The sequence below is a fragment of the Atractosteus spatula genome, chromosome 2 (assembly GCF_055471065.1).
Source record: "Atractosteus spatula isolate fAtrSpa1 chromosome 2, fAtrSpa1.hap1, whole genome shotgun sequence".
NCBI lineage: Eukaryota > Metazoa > Chordata > Actinopteri > Semionotiformes > Lepisosteidae > Atractosteus > Atractosteus spatula.
Window position 1 is genome coordinate 74,560,524 of NC_142707.1, and position 17,644 is coordinate 74,578,167.

Genomic DNA, 17,644 nt, shown 5'->3' on the forward strand with positions numbered 1-17,644 from the left:
ACAAAGACAACAAAGGAGCAATAGAAATTAATCTGTTATTCTTCTGAGTCTCAACTCTATACACAATGCATGTCAATCGTGGGGTCTAAATAATACACACTGAATGAGGTTCACAGCACACAAATGGGAATTTAAAATTATAATTTGCCTCCTTACGACACTCACATCATCCACACAGATGAGTTCATGCAACAAGTGATTGATAGGTTGCAGACCTGTGAGAGAGTGGAATCCTCTGACATTCTCCTTCAGGGAAAGTAAAATTAAGAGAAAAAACTAACACTAAACAAGCAGTGCAAATAGTTTTTGTTTGGTGTTTTACCTACTTAAACAGACTTATCTTCATCTAATATAACAAATATAACTTTTTTTCAAATGCCAATATATGTTATGTATGAATCCTTTAATCACATCCTGAGTATCTGTAGATCAATAAATGACGTAGGTAGGTCTGGATTTTGGGCAATGGACGAAGTTAAATTATTTTATTTTTTCCCGTTCAAGAGATTTGTATTATACTTTTTTTATATAAATCTACATTGTGTTTTATACACATTATATTTAAGTCTTATAAATACAAAATAATTTAAATCTTATTCAATGAAAGAAATATAACAAATACACTCTTCTTTATCATAACTATCAGAAATTCAAAAAGTGTTTGGTCGACACTGATTGCTTTTGAATTTTCATTTAAAGTCAAAAGATTCAGTAAATATATCTCTAGTCAGGGACCGATTTTAATCCATGCCACACGACCTAACCTATGTAAAATCTGACACCTTAATGCCACCTGACACGCTAATTCGTCAGGTACTTACTGTATGTTAAACACCAGAGGGAGCTACATTGTCCATCTTCTGCCCTTTAAGTTTGACTTTATTACTTTATTAATCCTGTTATTTCTATAATTGGGTATCGATAGATGAAGTTGAAGTTTCTCATGGTGAAATATGCGATATCGTAAAGATACAGAGCTCCAGTAATAATCTGTGAAAAAATATCTTTTTGCAATTTGGTACTATAAATATGATTAATATTGCATCCTAATAAACATCTTTGTCGACTAAATCATGCGTATTCGGGAATTCATTCAATGGGTAATGGATTTGTTTTAACGCATTAATCATCGTCTTGTATCACAGAAGTAATGATGAACTTTTTATCTATTCAATCACGCTGTTTGTGTTTCTCCTTTATAATTCCTTTAATGGTCTGTACTGATATACAACACACGCATTATTGTAGTCAAATCCAGCTGTGTGGGTATACATGTATGTTTTTGATCTATTTTTGAAAATTCACTTGCACATTTTAGGAATTGAAATAGCAGGATGTAATCCTAGACTTTATACTTTCTATAACTTATTATTGTAGTTTTATTTTTAAATTGTTTTTAATAATTTCCTCATACTACAAAGTTGAATTTTTACAACAGAAAACCTCTTATACTTTAAAACTATTGTCAACAAATTCATAAAAAAAAATATTTGTTCACTGCTTTGGCACCCCTCTCCTTAAAGATAGGGGGAGCGTTTCCACTGAACTTGAAATGAAGTCTCCATTGACATTCCACACAATTTGAAAGTACTTAGTCCGTTGCACAAAAGTGTGTCCGTCAGACAGAACTGTGCTGTGATGAAGAAGGTGTAAAACTCAAAATGAAAAGTCTTTCGTTTTTTGCACTCATAGCGTTGCTATGGCAATACATTCGAGCTCAGCAAAGGGGTGAGTGGAACATTTACCAATGTAATCGCTTTACTTCAAAACTAACGTCTCCTTGCGGTACAAAATGTCTTTGATGTCTTAGAACAGACTTTTTTTTTCTGGAAGCACTCTTCTCTAATATTTTTAAAACGTATTCTAAATAGGTATGCTGTATTTATTTATGTATAACTAAAGTGCAAAAAGCAAACTGCAGCTGACAAGAAATTAGATTTAGACGATTTATTCTGACTTAATCTAAATATTTACATTATGCTTTCTATTTTATTTTGAACCCTCTAGTTTTGTAATCACTGATTTCTGTTGGTTATATATTAGAATTGGTACTTTTAAGATGATGCTGAAATAAACAACAGTTCAATGTGATATTAGCCTAACTTGAAGAAGTCATGGAACTTGATCCAGGTTAATGCTGGCCCCTTGCCCGTTAGTGAATACCTCTGTAATTAAAATGAACTTTTATTTGAATTTGCTAGTTTAAAAGTAAACTTTTCACTGAAGAATACAAATGTAGACCAGAGTTCTTCTGAAAATACACAGTGGCATTTTACCCACATGTATATGAGTACAGTGCATTCCTATTAGATACACGTGCATTTAGTTGATGATAGCAATCCTGTGAAAAGAACATTTTGATAAGACATCCATAGTAATAGAGGTTAAAAATACTAATCACAATCTGTAGCAGGTTTTGTAGTAGAACTGAGTAATTTACATTGTTATTGCTATTATTTTTGCTTGTAATAGAAAGTTAGAGTATATACAATACCCCAAATACCTATTAATTGCTGATGCCTTCTTGTGAAACTTAATGTATACAATATTCATGATCATTCCTCATTTATACCATAGTTTGTCTCTTCTTTTACTTGACCTTCCTGTCACTGTGTTCTCCCATATTATTACACTGCTGTCCTTGTTAGGTGTTGCATATTAAGTAATTATTAGGGCTACGTGAGTCATCAAATGACTGAAGCATGGGATAATTGTTTTTTCAGAATGATCAGTTAATGTGTTCTATTTGTATATTACTGAGCACTTTTTAAATTTGTCAAAGAATAACAAACCAAACAGAGAACAAATAACATTCCCCTGTTCAACAGATTTGTTAATATAGTGTTATAGACCAGAAATGACTTCATATTATTCTGTAAGCTAATGTAAACAAATATTACAAAGGAAATGGTTTGTGATTAAGCAACAGAATGGACACAATAAACAACATACAGGATAATAAATCTCCAGGAACTTATCAGTCTAAGTCTCCCCAGGCTTCTGCCCTCATAAAGTGACATACTGTATACCACATATACTCATTAACAGGTGCTACTTTTGTGCGATCAAGGAATGCAAAGCAGCTGCTCAGAACTAATTTTAGATAGGTATAAGCAGAAGACACTGTCATTTTGGACAACATCTAAATACAGATACAAGAAACAGAGGTAAAGGGTTGTACTACATGTGCCAATTTAAAAAATCCTCAGTATTGTATTTTAATAAACAGACATGTAAAGATGTAATAAGAAATTTTGAGATATGAAAAAAATAAGTTTTTTTTCATGAATCTGAATCTAAATTCATGCTGTTAGTTTCTTAATAAAATGATGAACATTTTGTTTATCTGAATAAAGGAGCAGCACTGTACATAACGAAACTCTTTCGATGGGGCATTGTATATTGTTAGTTTAATTACATTTGCTTCAAACCAGTTTGCAAACAACATTTTGAATCTTCGGCTTTGTATGTTTTTGTTTAATTTCAAAAACATTATTGTTGGCAGTTTTTAATTTTTTTGAGTTAACACCAGTGGAATCATGCCAAAAATACAATCTGTGTGAATAAAGTCTTAGACATTTTATACACAGTTAGGCATTACAGCATATGGTGGTTATAAGCAACAACAGTATATTCAAATCTTCCTCTAACATTTTGTTCTGTTATGATACATTTATTTAAATTGGTTAGTTTGGGAGAGTAATCTTACATTGTCATTTAGTAATCTTAATTACATTGATCAAGAACTTCAAAAGTATGATCAAACAACTCATTCTAAGCTATATACCGAATGAGCAGCCAACACACAAGTGCTATAGTAGCTGATCCATCATCTTTACCAATCAAATATAATTGATTCAAAGTCAGCTATTCCTTGTCATTAACATAATGTGTTCAGTTCTATACATCCATAAATCTAAATGACTGCTTTTGATGCTATGTAATGTAGATCCATCAGGTTGAACTGTTACCTTAAAATGAGGAATGTTAAATGTTAATAATGAAGATCACTATAGAATTGTGTTTCTGTGGAAAAAAAGGGAACAATTAGTGAAAAGACTCGAACAACTCAAAATATTTAAAACCTTTCACATATCAAACATCACATCATTATGAAGATTTAGTGTTGATAAAAAGTATTATTTTTTTAGAATGGTCTTCTAAAAAATTGACAACAAAATATAAGCTCTGTTGTGTGCAATGTCAAGAAGAGTCAGAAGCTGACATTTTGTTTGAAAGATGCTGTTTCAAACAGAATGTTCTTAAACAAATGCTTTGCAGAAAAATACAGCTTTAGTGGTAGCAATAAATAGCTTGAGTTAGAGATTTGTATTAAAAACCTGGAATTCTTGGGGACAGAGCTATAGGCATATTGACTGTAGACTTAACAAATTCTCAGAATTTATTAATAGGTTTTCTTTGCACAAAGTGTGTTATGTTTGTCATAAAACTGGAACTCATTGAACCTACTAAATGTGAATGGAAAGTAGAATCGTGCTACAGAAATGGTTAAAGCTGATGTTTAATGTACAGGACGTGCTTTATCTTTTCTAAATATAGAAGCACATGCTGTTAGTCCTTTCAAAAATAATTTTCTTGAAGACACTGGAAAACTCAATAACATCAGATGAACGTACACTTCAAAATAATATATAGCCAAGCAAAATACTGAGATAAAATACATTTGGGATGAATGTTGATAAGAAGACAAAGATATAAAAACCTGTGGCTAAATGAAACATTAAAAACCTCTTTGTTGTTGATGTCTTGCTGTAAGCAAGAACCTCAAGAAAAGAAATATTTGGTCTTATTTCTCTAAAAAGATCTGGTAAGTAAAAATGCAATTACTCTAATGTTCACAGAACAGCGTGCTTAGGAAAGGGTATGCGAATACAATCAATGAATTCTGGTCATGTAAATTTTTGTTTCAGAAAGGAGAATTTTGGAATTTTTGGTTTAAATACCGTATATATCATGCTGATCAAATGAGCATAAGAAAGGAAATCATGTGGTTGCTAGAAGGTAAAGGTTCTCCTTCAACTGTTTCTTGGAAGAATCCAGTGTAGCAGCCTCAACAGAAAGAATAGGAAGCTTGTTCCATACTTCTACAACCCTTGTTGAAAGGGGTGTCTTCTGTTGTCAGTTTCTAAATGGGCTTCCATATCATTCATGAGGCACTTTTTCACACTAAGCACGTGTTCTACCCACTGTTTGGAAAGAATATGCTGTTTGTTAAATATAATGTTAAAATGTTACTTTAAAACTTGGTACTGAACTTTTTTATGTTCGTTTTTCTATCAGTGACACAGCGTAACTAGATGTTTAGAAAAAAAAATAGATGTTCTCTCACATGATCCGAATGACCTTTGCACAGTGTCACACTGTGCTGCGCATGCCACTAGCGGTGGTGCAGCTGTAGAAGAAGCTGGAGCAGATGTTATTTCTGGTTCACAGTATAGAGGTCATTGCTTTTTGGATGATCTTGTGGTAAGACATTGTGTTAGCTACATTCATCTTATAGAGCTTTGATCCTATGAGATTATTTATTTTGAAATATGCCCTGATGACTGATTTGTTTTTGTAGACTAACAGTTAAATCATTATGCTCCTCAAATTATTAATGTGAAAATAAGATCAAGTGCAACAAAAGAACCAAGACTATGTCTTTAAATTCCTAAACTGCAGAAAGCCACACTTCCACTTCTCAAAACTGTTGATAAGGTGCAATCGGTAAGGCTTGGTATTTGATTAGCAGTTGATTGAAATTTCACGATTGAAAAGGGTAAAAGACGTTATTATTCTCACTGAATTACTTGAATATCCACAGTTTAACCTGTCTGGAGTGCCTAGAAAGGAGACATATGAAATGTGTGTGGAATCTTTTCAAAGATGATAAAAAAATGATCTTCCTAAGTCCAAAGTTCAGCTGAAATGGAATCTCACTGGTGAATCAGCATGCACAATTCATCACCAGGCACCTGTTTCCTTTGAAATTTTGACAGAAAGGCTTGCATTTGAAAAAGGCAATTTAAAATATTGATCATAAAATCTTTAGTTAAAGTTGTAAAGTTATTTTTAGTAACATGGTTTAAAATTGATCTCACTCGGTTTCTTATGTGAACTTTAGCCACCAATCCTGCCACTTCCATCTGCTGCATGTTTTCCTCTCCTTATTAGATGTTCTGTTGTTCATTAACTGGGATGTGACTGCCAATCTCAAATAATTCAGTGAACCCGCCAACAATCTCTGCAAGTCTTTTTTCCACCGGGAAGTGTGAAGGTTTTCAATTCCATTTGCTACATTCATTTGCTAACTCTGCATTTCAGAGCACTTCCCTCTCCTGGTTTCTCCCCAATGGTACACTGATCTCTAAGTTAACTGTCTTCTGTGTGCGCATGAGTCACAATCTTATAAACATTACTTTAAGAATTTAAACATCCAAACTTTTTATTATTATTTGGTAGTGTAAGTTAGTTCAAAATGTATCATAAGGTATATAGAACTGACAGGGGTTGAACAAACTGAAAGGTCTGTACATTCTGTTACAGACATAAATAGTTTACTTTCGCACAACTATTTCTGAAAAAAAGAATTTTCATGAATTGTAAACAGTTCCTAACACATTAATCATTTCTTCTAGTTGTCTTGGTTATGTCACTCTGCTCTGAAATAGCATATAGAGCAAGTAAGTTTGCTTTAAATACAATATATTTGAAGGCGAATATTATAATCTTGCACTACAAAAAGTGGAGAAGCGTATTGGTGCACAAAGAAAACACAAAGTCATTCATCAAGATGTATATCCAGAGTTATCTGGGTTCATGCACTGCCTTGCAAAATTATTCAGACCCTTCCCTTGGTGCTCCATTTTGTAAAACTGCAAACTGATGCATGCACATTTTTCTTAAACTTAATATTTTATTAAAAACCTGAATGGTCAAGCTGAAGTCTTCCAGGGGTAAGATAAGTAAGTAAATGTCAGCAAAAACTAAAGGGGAAGTACAGAAATATATTGCTTTCTTAAATATTCAGATCCATCCATTTTCTAAAACTTTAAACTAGGCCAATCAAGGACCTTAACTTTCTTATTCTCATGCCACTCCAGTGTAGCTTTAGTCTTGGGTCGAACTCCAGGTCTTGGATCACCATGATTGCTGTTTCAAATGTGTAGATGTGTAAACATCAATCATTAATGAAGGACCCTGAAGTGTTTTCAGAAGCTGTTCCTCCATTTTGATACCCCAATGATCATTATGAGGTAGTGAATGGTATCTTAATGAGATAGCTAACTATTAATTGGAGAGGACCTATTAAATGGGACAGACATGTGAAGTGCTGAGTGACTAATGAAGAAAGAGTGAAGAATTAGTGACATGTTCTAGTGATGTGTGAGAAGAGTTAAGGTAAGTTAAGAGCAACCAAGAAGAAACTGGATCACGTAGTCTTGTAGAGTATTGTTCTTGTAGAGGAACATCATGAAAGAACTAACATCCAAGAGGGTGTCAGAAGGAAGAAAGACCACTTAAAACCTAAAAATAACTAAAGTAACATACTTGCAGTGATGGACTTAGGGTGGTGAATGTGTCAGCAGTTGTCAAAGTAACCTGTTATAACATTGTCTAATAGTACCTAGGACCTCCAAGGAAACTCCTCATGTCACCATATACAGTACCTCCATCTATGGTCATGGGACTATTACTCTCCCTTGGGGACCATTGGACCATTGGTGCAGACACTAACCTTCCCATGCTGCACCCTTCAAAGCTCTTGCTGAGGCAAGGGGTCGACAGTTATCCTCTCATAATGCATTGACGGCCTGACAGCTGAGATACAGGGACAGCTGCTCGCCTGCCTACTGCAAGAGAGGAATGTCTCAACCCAGGACCTGCAGATCCTTGCTCTTTCTCTCCCTGCTTGTTTCAGAGGATGATGCTGTCTTTGGTAGCCCAAGACAACCTGGGATGGTATTGCTGGAGAGGGATCAGGACTCTCTGACACCAAATCCACTCAACTCACTTTCAAAGGATTTCCTTGGCACATATTCTTCTTGGTTTACATTTTTGTTGGTGTTCTGGGAGGGGGATCCCAGTCTGTCCCCAGGGATGTGACTGATCCATGATTGGATTGGATGTGACAGGTAGAGGGGATTTTCTATTTCCTGGTGATGTTTTTAATGCTAATGAAGGTTTCCACCTTTAGTAAGACCCCAGTCTGCTAAAGGACAGCTCTTCAAGGACACATACCATACTACAATCCTTCTGAAAGTATTTACCCACCTTGGATTTGTTCATAATTTGTTATGTTGCTCACTCACATATACATATATTTATATGTATTTTTTTGTCACTGGTATTCATAAATTGTTCTATAATGTCAAATTGTAAAAATCCAATAATATGTATTATATATAATATTTTATATTGAATTTGAAAGAAAACACTGAAATGTCTTGGTTTGATAAGTATTCATTTGCTATCACACTCCAAATTGAGGCCAGGTGCATGTAATTTCCTTGTGAGATAACTCTAAAACCTGAATGGAGTACACCTGTGGTCAGTAAAATTGGCTGACATGATTGCATAAGAAATACACCTGTCTGTACAAGGTCCCTCAGTGGATATTGCATTTCAGAGTTGAAACCCTTCCATGAAGACCAAGGAGCTGCCTGTACAATTTTGTGATTGAGTTGTAATATCTAGGGTATTGAAATATCTAGAGTGCTAGGAGAACATTCGTGGACATCATTAGGAAATGGGTAGAATACAGAACCACCCAGTCTCTGCAAAACGTTGGATAGAGAATTGACTGAAACCCAAAGCTATTCTGACAGAACTACAAAGTTTCACAGCTGAGATTGAAGGAGAACCCATCTGGATGACAACAAGCTCTGTAGCCTCTATGGGAGAGAGGCAGGACAGAAGCCAGTCCTGATTAAATGCCACTGGAGTTTACAAGCAGGCATGTAGCTGAACGTGAGACCATGTGGAAAAAGATTCCCTGGTCTGATGAAACAGAAGTTGAACTCTTTGGCCTAATTACAAAGTGCTATGACTGTGGCATAAGAAACACAGCTCATCACCAGTAGAATACCATCCCTACCATGAAACATGGTGGTGGCAGCATCATTTTGTTTTGCATCAAGGACTGGGGGATGTGTCAGAATAGAGGGAACAATGAATGGAGCTACATTTTGGCAAGTCTTTGAGGAGAACATGCTTCAAAAAAACTTTGATTTGGGTGAAGATTTACATTCCAAGAGGACAATGATGCCAAGGAAACAAAGAGACACTAAAGTAGCTTCTGAATAAGAAGACATGTTTTGAGTGACCCAGACAAAACCCTGACTAGAATTCCATTGAAAATTTGTGGAAAGACTTAAAGATTGCTGCTCAATGATGCTCCATTCCAACTTGACAAAGCTTAAGCAAATCTGCAAGGAAGAATGGGCAAAAAACACCTGAAATCCAGATCTGCAAAACTGATACAAACATATCCAAGAGGACTCAAAACTTACAGTATTGTTGCAAAACGTGAATCTATTGAAAGTATTGATGCAGAGGGGTAAATACTTCAGTGAGCAAGATATATTCATTTTCCATAAATTTCTGTTACACAATAAACCTATTTGGGCCCTTTAAATTTTTTCATATGCTGTATACACTGACTAGTGAGGCTCAGATTACTGACTTTCCTGTTGTTTGCTCCGGTGAAATTGGCCAATGCCTTTGCACCTGCCTTCGGACCCCTGTTCCAGCACTGTAAAAAGTGAAAGGACATGCCAGGTCATTCTGTTTGCCAAGCAATAAAAAAAGTAAACAGTACATTATATATACAGTAGATACATGTATGTATTTAAATCAAGGGATTAAACTTTATATACTTGATACAAGGGATTATAAATACTATATTAAGGAATTGTACATTTAAAAAGTATATATTGTACTACTAATGCTTTATTTACAATGCTGTATACTACTTTAGTCATTAGATTATACAAAAGTATTGCTGGTTTCGAACCAGTCAAGAGAAGAGCACCCAGATACATTCCTGGAAGTAAAGGAAGGTTCTACACTGACAGGCTAGCAGAACCAAATCTTCTGTCTTTCTGTTTTAGACGGAAAAGACTATGACAGAATCTGGTTATGTATTCAAAATCCCCAAAAGCTTTGACAAAACTAACACAATTAACGTTTGAAACACAAACCAGTTAATTAATTGATTGTACCTAAATATGAACAGAGGCCGCAAGTGGAAACTATGTGGAAATGCATTTAAAACTTGAGAACAGGAGGCACTTTACACAAAGGATTATGGGACTACAGTATAGGGTCATGCTGTTGAAAAATGAATGAAAGGATCTGAATTAAACCCTTTGATTCATCATGTTCCTCCATTGTCTCTTATTGGGTTGTCTTTAACTACTGACTCCCTCACTCAGTTTCAGAGCCACCATTTTGAAGCATGTGTCCTGGCCCTTAGGATGTATATCACTAGATATACAGTACTGTACATGCAGTAGAAACACAAAGAGAACGAAAAGTAACTACTTAATTAAGTTCTTCATAGTCAGGAGTATTAGAAATAAAATGCAACAAATAAAAGCCAGTGCATTTGTAAGTAATTACATTATAATTGGAATGTTGGTTAACATGGTGTCAAATACAATTTTAGAGGATACACGGTATTTGGACTAGACAAGAAAGGTGGAAGAGTCTCAGGGTCTATATGGGTTACACTAATAAAAAGTATTCACATTGGAGTATGCTACGGACCACCTCATTCCATTATTATTTACTGCATAATGCATCCTTATATAATGAACTCGTCACTACATACATAAAGAAGAATCTCACAGGAGATTTTAATTTTCTTTATGTAGAATATGGAAAACAATATATAGTGAAAAAAATAACAGAGCTGTCAGCAGCTAAACCTGAAATGGGAAACATGATTAATGATTGCTTCCTTTCTGGGTTTCTGAGAACATCGACTCGAGGGAATGTCTGTATTGATCTAGTGTTTCCCAACAATCAAGATTGAGTGAGGAAAACAGAGGTGAGAGTTCCATTAGGGAACTGCAATGATAACACAGCATTCTTTGAAGTATATTTTGGAACTGTACAGGTTGAGACCAAAACAAAGGTTTACAATTACAGGACAGCACACTGTGAAGGAATGAGACTGAAAATGTTAAGAAACAAATTGGGACAGGATAGATCTTAGAACAAACACACTTCAATGATAGGGAGACAGTTAAGAGTAGCAGCAGCAATGAATTATGGGTACAAATATTAATGAGGTCTTCCTCCAATCACAATGTTGCAGTACACAGAGACGCTCATTCCATTTTTGTGTGGTTATTGGTCAAAGTTATTCAACAGTCAAATTCATGGAATAGGAAAAATGTATATATTTATGTATTTTTAGTAGAGAATGGATCATAGCAGCATAAGCATATTTTAATAGCGGATTATTATTGCTGCTGGAAGAGGTGTTAGTGGGGCCAGCAGGGGGCGCTCACCCTGCGGTCCATGTGGGTCCTAATGCCCCAGTATAGTGACGGGGACACTATACTGTAAACAAGCGCCGTCCTTCGGATGAGATGTAAAACCGAGGTCCTGACTCTCTGTGGTCATTAAAAATCCCAGGGCGTTTCTCGAAAAGAGTAGGGGTGTAACCCCGGTGTCCTGGCCAAATTTCCCATTGGCCCTTACCAATCATGGCCTCCTAATAATCCCCATCTATGAATTGGCTTCAATACTCTGCTCTCCTCCCCACTAATAGCTGATGTGTGGTGAGCATTCTGGCACACTATGGCTGCCGTCGCATCATCCAGGTGGGGCTGCACACTGGTGGTGGAGGGGATCCCCATTACCTGTAAAGAGCTTGTGAGTGGAGTGTCCAGAAAAGCGCTATATAAGTGTAAGCAATTATTATTATTATTATTATTAAAAAATCTAAAATAGAAAGCAATGGTCCGAATGTTTTAGTAGATGGATAAAGAATGACGAATGAATAAAGAAGGATGGTATCTATGTGGCGTGTTTGTGGCTGTGTGTACCTTGTGATGGACTAGTGTTCTACCCAGGGTGTAACCTGCCTTGTGACAGGTTCTGGGCCACCGTGACCCTGAATTGATAAGTGCAATTGAAAATGATGATGATGAAATGAATAAAGAAAAAGGAGAAAGTAAGCACTGTGTAAAATGGTTCATTCATATCTATGTCAAAAAGGTGGACTGCATGCACAGGTATTAAAGCATATAATAATTGCAATGAAAGCTAAAACAATAAAAGTTTCTTTTCTCTGTACCAAAATCTTGGTGCCAGTGGGCACCCCCTCACTTCACACCAACTGTAACCCGGGACATGGGTTTTACTGGTTGTTGTGAAGAGATGCTACTTATAGTTCTGCAAATGAGCCTGTTTGGATGGTGGTGGCATCGTACCGCCTTGAGACAGAAGGTTTCGAATAGTTCTTGCTGGCTTGCGGCGTGACACAAATTGTGAACACACTGACGTTTCATGTGCTCACCATTCACTAGCTTGTTCAGTGCATGTAGAGTGGTTATTGGTTTGTTTTAGTGAATGTCGGTTGTGTCTTTTTCCACAGTCCAAAAGCCGGTGGTCATAGGCACTTCCTGTGCTTCTTGATGAGGGGGCTACTGTTGTGTTGATCATTCTACCATTTCAGGTACAAGAGCACAGTACTGCCTCTACCCTCTCATTTAAAAGAGTACAAAAAATGTATGAGGGGCTAATTCTTTTAACTGTCTCTTATAAACTCTGTTTTGATATTGTCATGTGATGCATGCATAAAACTATATAAAAGCATTAGAGCATAGTTTATGTATTAATTAGAGGATATGCATCATTGCACCTGAAAAGAAACTGACTGCTAGAGTGTTACTATAATAGCTTTTAAACCACGTTCTGGTTTACAAGTAAAATTACCGTATTTCTTTTATTTTAAAAACTAAAAAAGTTAAAGGCATTCACATTATATTTACCTGTCATAAACCGTGTGTAGTTGTTTTGTGTGTCAAGTATTTGTTTTGAAAAACTCCTTCAAAAACACAAACGTGTGCTTTTAAAAGTATTAATTCCCCCTCTACCAATAACTAATTAAGTCTAAAACCATATGTTTGTATCTCAGGGCACTTAATAATACGTAGCTGAAGCACTGTCCATGCGCTTGTTTATGTGAGGTTTATGTCTCTTTAAGAGCCTGTGGATTCGACATGAGAGAATACAGCTGGTGCATCGGCTTCTTCACCAGGAGCCTCTGGCTGACAAAAGTGCACTAGAACCTTTCACTGTGTACTTAATTGTATTCATAAAGATGTTTTTATAAGGTTATACCAGAAACACTGGCCAAAAAAAGGGAAAACAAGGATCAATGGGAAAAGGTTTAGGACTCAGTGAATGCATTTAGCTTAAAGAGATGATTAATTGCATAAATGAATACTTAAGTGTACTGACATCTGGGAGATGTTTTAAAGCAAAATGATAGACAACAAACTCATGGCTCTTTGTTTCTCTTGTGATTTGTATTCCAGGGCCTCTTACATCAGCCAACTCCTACCTCAGGGTTTATTATAATGTGATTTCCATTTGCTTCACATTAAGAATATTGCTGTAACAGCAAATAAGAGTTTACTGAAACGTCTGTTGTAGGCATTTACCACTGATATATTGGAAACAAAGTACACAGGGAAGTGGAATGAGCTTTTAACAGATTTGTAATGTGTACTGTGCTATAGGTATCAAGCACATGTTTCACAGTATTTGTTATTTTCACTAGAAAAAGGAAATGACACACTTTTCAAAATAATGTCACAAAGCTTTTATTTTAATTGTGATTCATTTTTACTTAAGATATTAACAGGATTAAAATTAGATTTTGTCATTATTGTCATTGATTGTTTTAAAAGTAATACTGATGGAAAAAAGAAGCGCAAAAATCCTCCTCCACACTCTGGCCCTCCAGTCTGCGTGGAACAGGCTGAAGAGTGACTCATCCGTGAAGAGGACTTGATGCCACTGCTGACAAGTCCATTGCAGCCTCTGTCTGGCCCAAGCCAGTCAGGTGTGATGTCTAGGAGGTGTGAGCAGAGGGCCTCTGACAGGTCGCCTTGCTATAGGGCCAGCAGCATGGAGCCTCACTGTCCTGTCACTGATGCGGGCATTTTGTCTGCTGGCAGTTTCAGCAGCAATATGGATGGCAGATCTGAAAAGATCTCTCAGATGGACAAGTCTGATATGTAGGTCCTGCTCTGGTGTGGTCACTCGAGGGCGACCGGATCTAGGATGGTCATCTGTCCTGCCGGTCTGCTGAAACCTTCTCTGCAGTCGGGACACAGTGGAGCGGCTTACTCCATAGTGTCTGGCAACGCTGGCACATGACATAGCTGCTGCAGCATGCCAATGGCCCTCTCCCTTGCTTCTGGTGACATTCAAGACATTATGGAGTGCACAGAAAACTGACTAACTGTGGCCTTTTTCCTGCAGTGACCTAAGCTTTGAATTAAGGCGTTTGTAAAGGTGACCTGAGCAGGCATTGCTCCACCTGGACCTTGTTGGGTAAAAGTGCACCTAACGAGCTTTCGTGTGATTGGCAAGTTGCAGTGCCTCACTGCACAAGCTGTATTGCTGGTCAGAGGGCTTAAAACAAATTGACAACTTTTTATCAAAGTACATAAGCTATAACTATAGTATTCTCATTTCAGAAAATGTTGCATTTCTTTTTTTCATCAGTATACAGTATATTGAACACTAATAGATAAGTTAATTGCAGAGTAATAATTAAAACAAAACTATGTGTCTACAGTATTAAAGGGTATTTAACCTGGTACTCACAGAGTAGTACTTAAATCGTGTTTAAAACTTTAAACTTTGTATGATTTACAGAGTTCGTAAACAAAATCATGTGAGAAAGGTCAGATCCTAATCCTACTAACATCCCCTATGCATATGTTGTGACCAGCTGGTTAGAAACAATAAGAACCAAAGTTTTATTTTGAACAAAATGATAGAGGTTTAGTACTCTTCTATTATTTCTTTTAAGCAAGAAAACAAGACCAACACAGACCAACTTGTGTGGCTTGTAGTCTTCGGACAGTCAGTCAGTCCAGTTGCTCTTTGTGGGTCACTTCAGGAGTCCTTCTGTGGTACCAGCTCCTTCTCTAGGGCTACTTCACACACCTTCAGTCCAGCTAATCAGACAGCTGGAATTTAAACAGATAGGAATTTAAACAATTATCAGTGAATTAATAACTAAACTGAGATATGGTGACTGCCTGTCACAGTTCTCCCCCCCCCCCCCCATAATGGGTCCTGGATTCATTTGGACCCTGATTGATTGCAAGAATCCACACAAGGAAGTTAACATTGATGTGATGCCCTGTCTGGACTGTACCCGGTACTGGAATGCCTGAAATACTAGGTACAACCTAGCTGCCTTTTAGTTAGAGTCTTTGAATTGGTGAAGCCACTTCAGCATGATCTGTCACTGAGGTAAATGAGCGTCCTAATAAGTAATAACAAAGTGCTTCAGTCGCCCAAATTATAGGTTAACATTAATTTTCTAGTGTATTTCTTTTGGGTAGTACAGACTCTGGGTTCAATTCCAAACCTGGGGTGCTGTCTTCGTGGAATTTATACTTTCTCCTCATGTTCACAGGGGGTTCCTCCAGGTGCTCCAGATTCCTCCCTCAGTCCAAAGACATACTAGTAGGTTAAGTGGCTTCTGGGAAAATTGGCCCTGGAGTGAGTGTGTGCCCTCTGGCGGACTGGCATCCTGAGCAGGGTGTGTCATGCTTTGCACCTGTTGTTTCCCGGAACAGGTTCCAGTTTCCCTGTGATCCTGAATTGGATGAAGTGGTTAGAAGATGGATGGATGGATTTCTGTTCTTCTTCTATCAGCTTTTTACTAAGGAAAACAACAGGCCATTCCACATCCTAGATTTCCTGGGACAATACTACTCCCAATGTTACTCCTGAGATGTCCGTTTGTAGAATGAACAGGAGAGAAAACTCTGGGCAACATAAGACCAGGTCCTGACATAGGAGGTTCCCAATGTCCTAGAAGGCAGTTTGGCCCTGGTGTACCTTTTCTGTTAGTTCAGTTAAGGCTGCGGTTATTAATAAAAAAGTTGGAATAAGCCTTTAGTAATAGCTTGCGAATTCCCAGATTGCCCAAAAATCCTTTTAGACAAACATACTGTAGGGCAGGCAGCATTGGCAGCCACTTTGTCCTTTAACAGATGCAAAAATCTACATCTACCCCATCACCCTCCAAGAGGTACTCTAAATACATTGTCTTGGAATAAGCCCTGCGACATTAATCTCCTGTATTAATGTAATATACTTTTGCATCTTGTTTCAAGTGGCTGCTGCAGTCAGTACTGTAAAAGACAGTATTTAGATAAGCTGCTGTGTACTTCTGATGTGGATGCAAAATCCTGTCTATCAGTCTCTGAAGTGTAGCAAGATACCATGCAGCCCAAAGGGCATTGTCACAAATTCATGGAAAACCACAGGACACAAGAACTATGTTTTTCTTGGGACAATCTTACAGTCCTTAAACCAACATTATTCCATGTATTCCTATGGAAAGAGCCTCCTTCTTTAAGTTGCATGATCAAAGTTTCTGCTCTTGAGTTCCTGAACTCTTCATATTTTCATTGTTCTTATTCAAACCGCTGCCTTGCTAAGGTCGTGACTTTCTGATCCCCAACCCTGATGTAGAGTCCCGTCTGTATACTGTATAAACTATCCTTTTTCATTACTGGCAAGTTAATGAGTGAATAATTGCCTTGTAGAACTGAAGCAGTACGGTAAAAACAATATGATTGCATTGCTCAGTATTGACCAATGTTGTCTTATGATTGCACCAGCCAGGAGTCAGTTCTGCTGATCAAAATTCAATCCCATGAAGGCCAGTCACGGTGTTACGAAGCAAGATTAGCATACACATTTGAACTGCTGCTCGACTGTTGTAAAGCGGTTGAATTATTTTGGCTGCAAGGCAAGGGAAAAAAGGGGGGCGTACTTTAAAACATTTTGTAATTGAAAATACAGATGTACAGTACTCAGGAGGTGCATGCTTTTCTTGGAAGAAACATAATACTGTGCATGCTCTGAAAAACAGTACTCATCCTGCTTTTTAAAACATAGTTCAATACATGTTTTGACTTTGTACCTTAAATTAAAACAAACAATGGGTAAAAGAATGCATATGTGTAGGATATAATACAGTATGTTACTTCATAGGAGATAAGAGGGCTAGATTCCATGTAGCCAAGAACTTTTATGAAAATTGAAGCTTTGCCCAATCTCATCATCCTCATCTGAAAACATCATTTTCCAGGACAAATACATCTGCCAGTTACAGCACCAAGCTTGAAGTTTTGTTTTCAAATAATACTAATATGTGGGCAGAAAGGATTTCATCAGACCTTCCTACCTCTCAGCTACCCTGCTACCAATAAATGTGCTAAGCAGAGGACTCCACAGATCCTCTAACTCAAAAACGTGTTTTCTGCTCATATTTCTATGTTAAAAAGGAACAGGAAAGAGTGAAAGGATGGGGAAAACGAAAAGAGAAACAGATGCTTTAAAAGGTCATGCTGGAACTGGTTAG

The 17,644-nt window shown here is 36.9% G+C and overlaps 1 protein-coding gene across 1 annotated transcript in view; it reads left to right on the forward strand.

Annotated features, from left to right (window-relative positions):
* The first annotated feature begins 1,626 nt into the window (after positions 1 to 1,626).
* lama2 (laminin, alpha 2) overlaps positions 1,627 to 17,644 on the forward strand; it is a 203,039-nt gene continuing 187,021 nt past the window's right edge. The window contains exon 1 of the mRNA XM_088909270.1: positions 1,627 to 1,728. Within this exon, the coding sequence (XP_088765396.1) occupies positions 1,662 to 1,728 (67 nt within the window). The 5' untranslated portion in view covers positions 1,627 to 1,661. The remainder of the gene's footprint in view (positions 1,729 to 17,644) is intronic.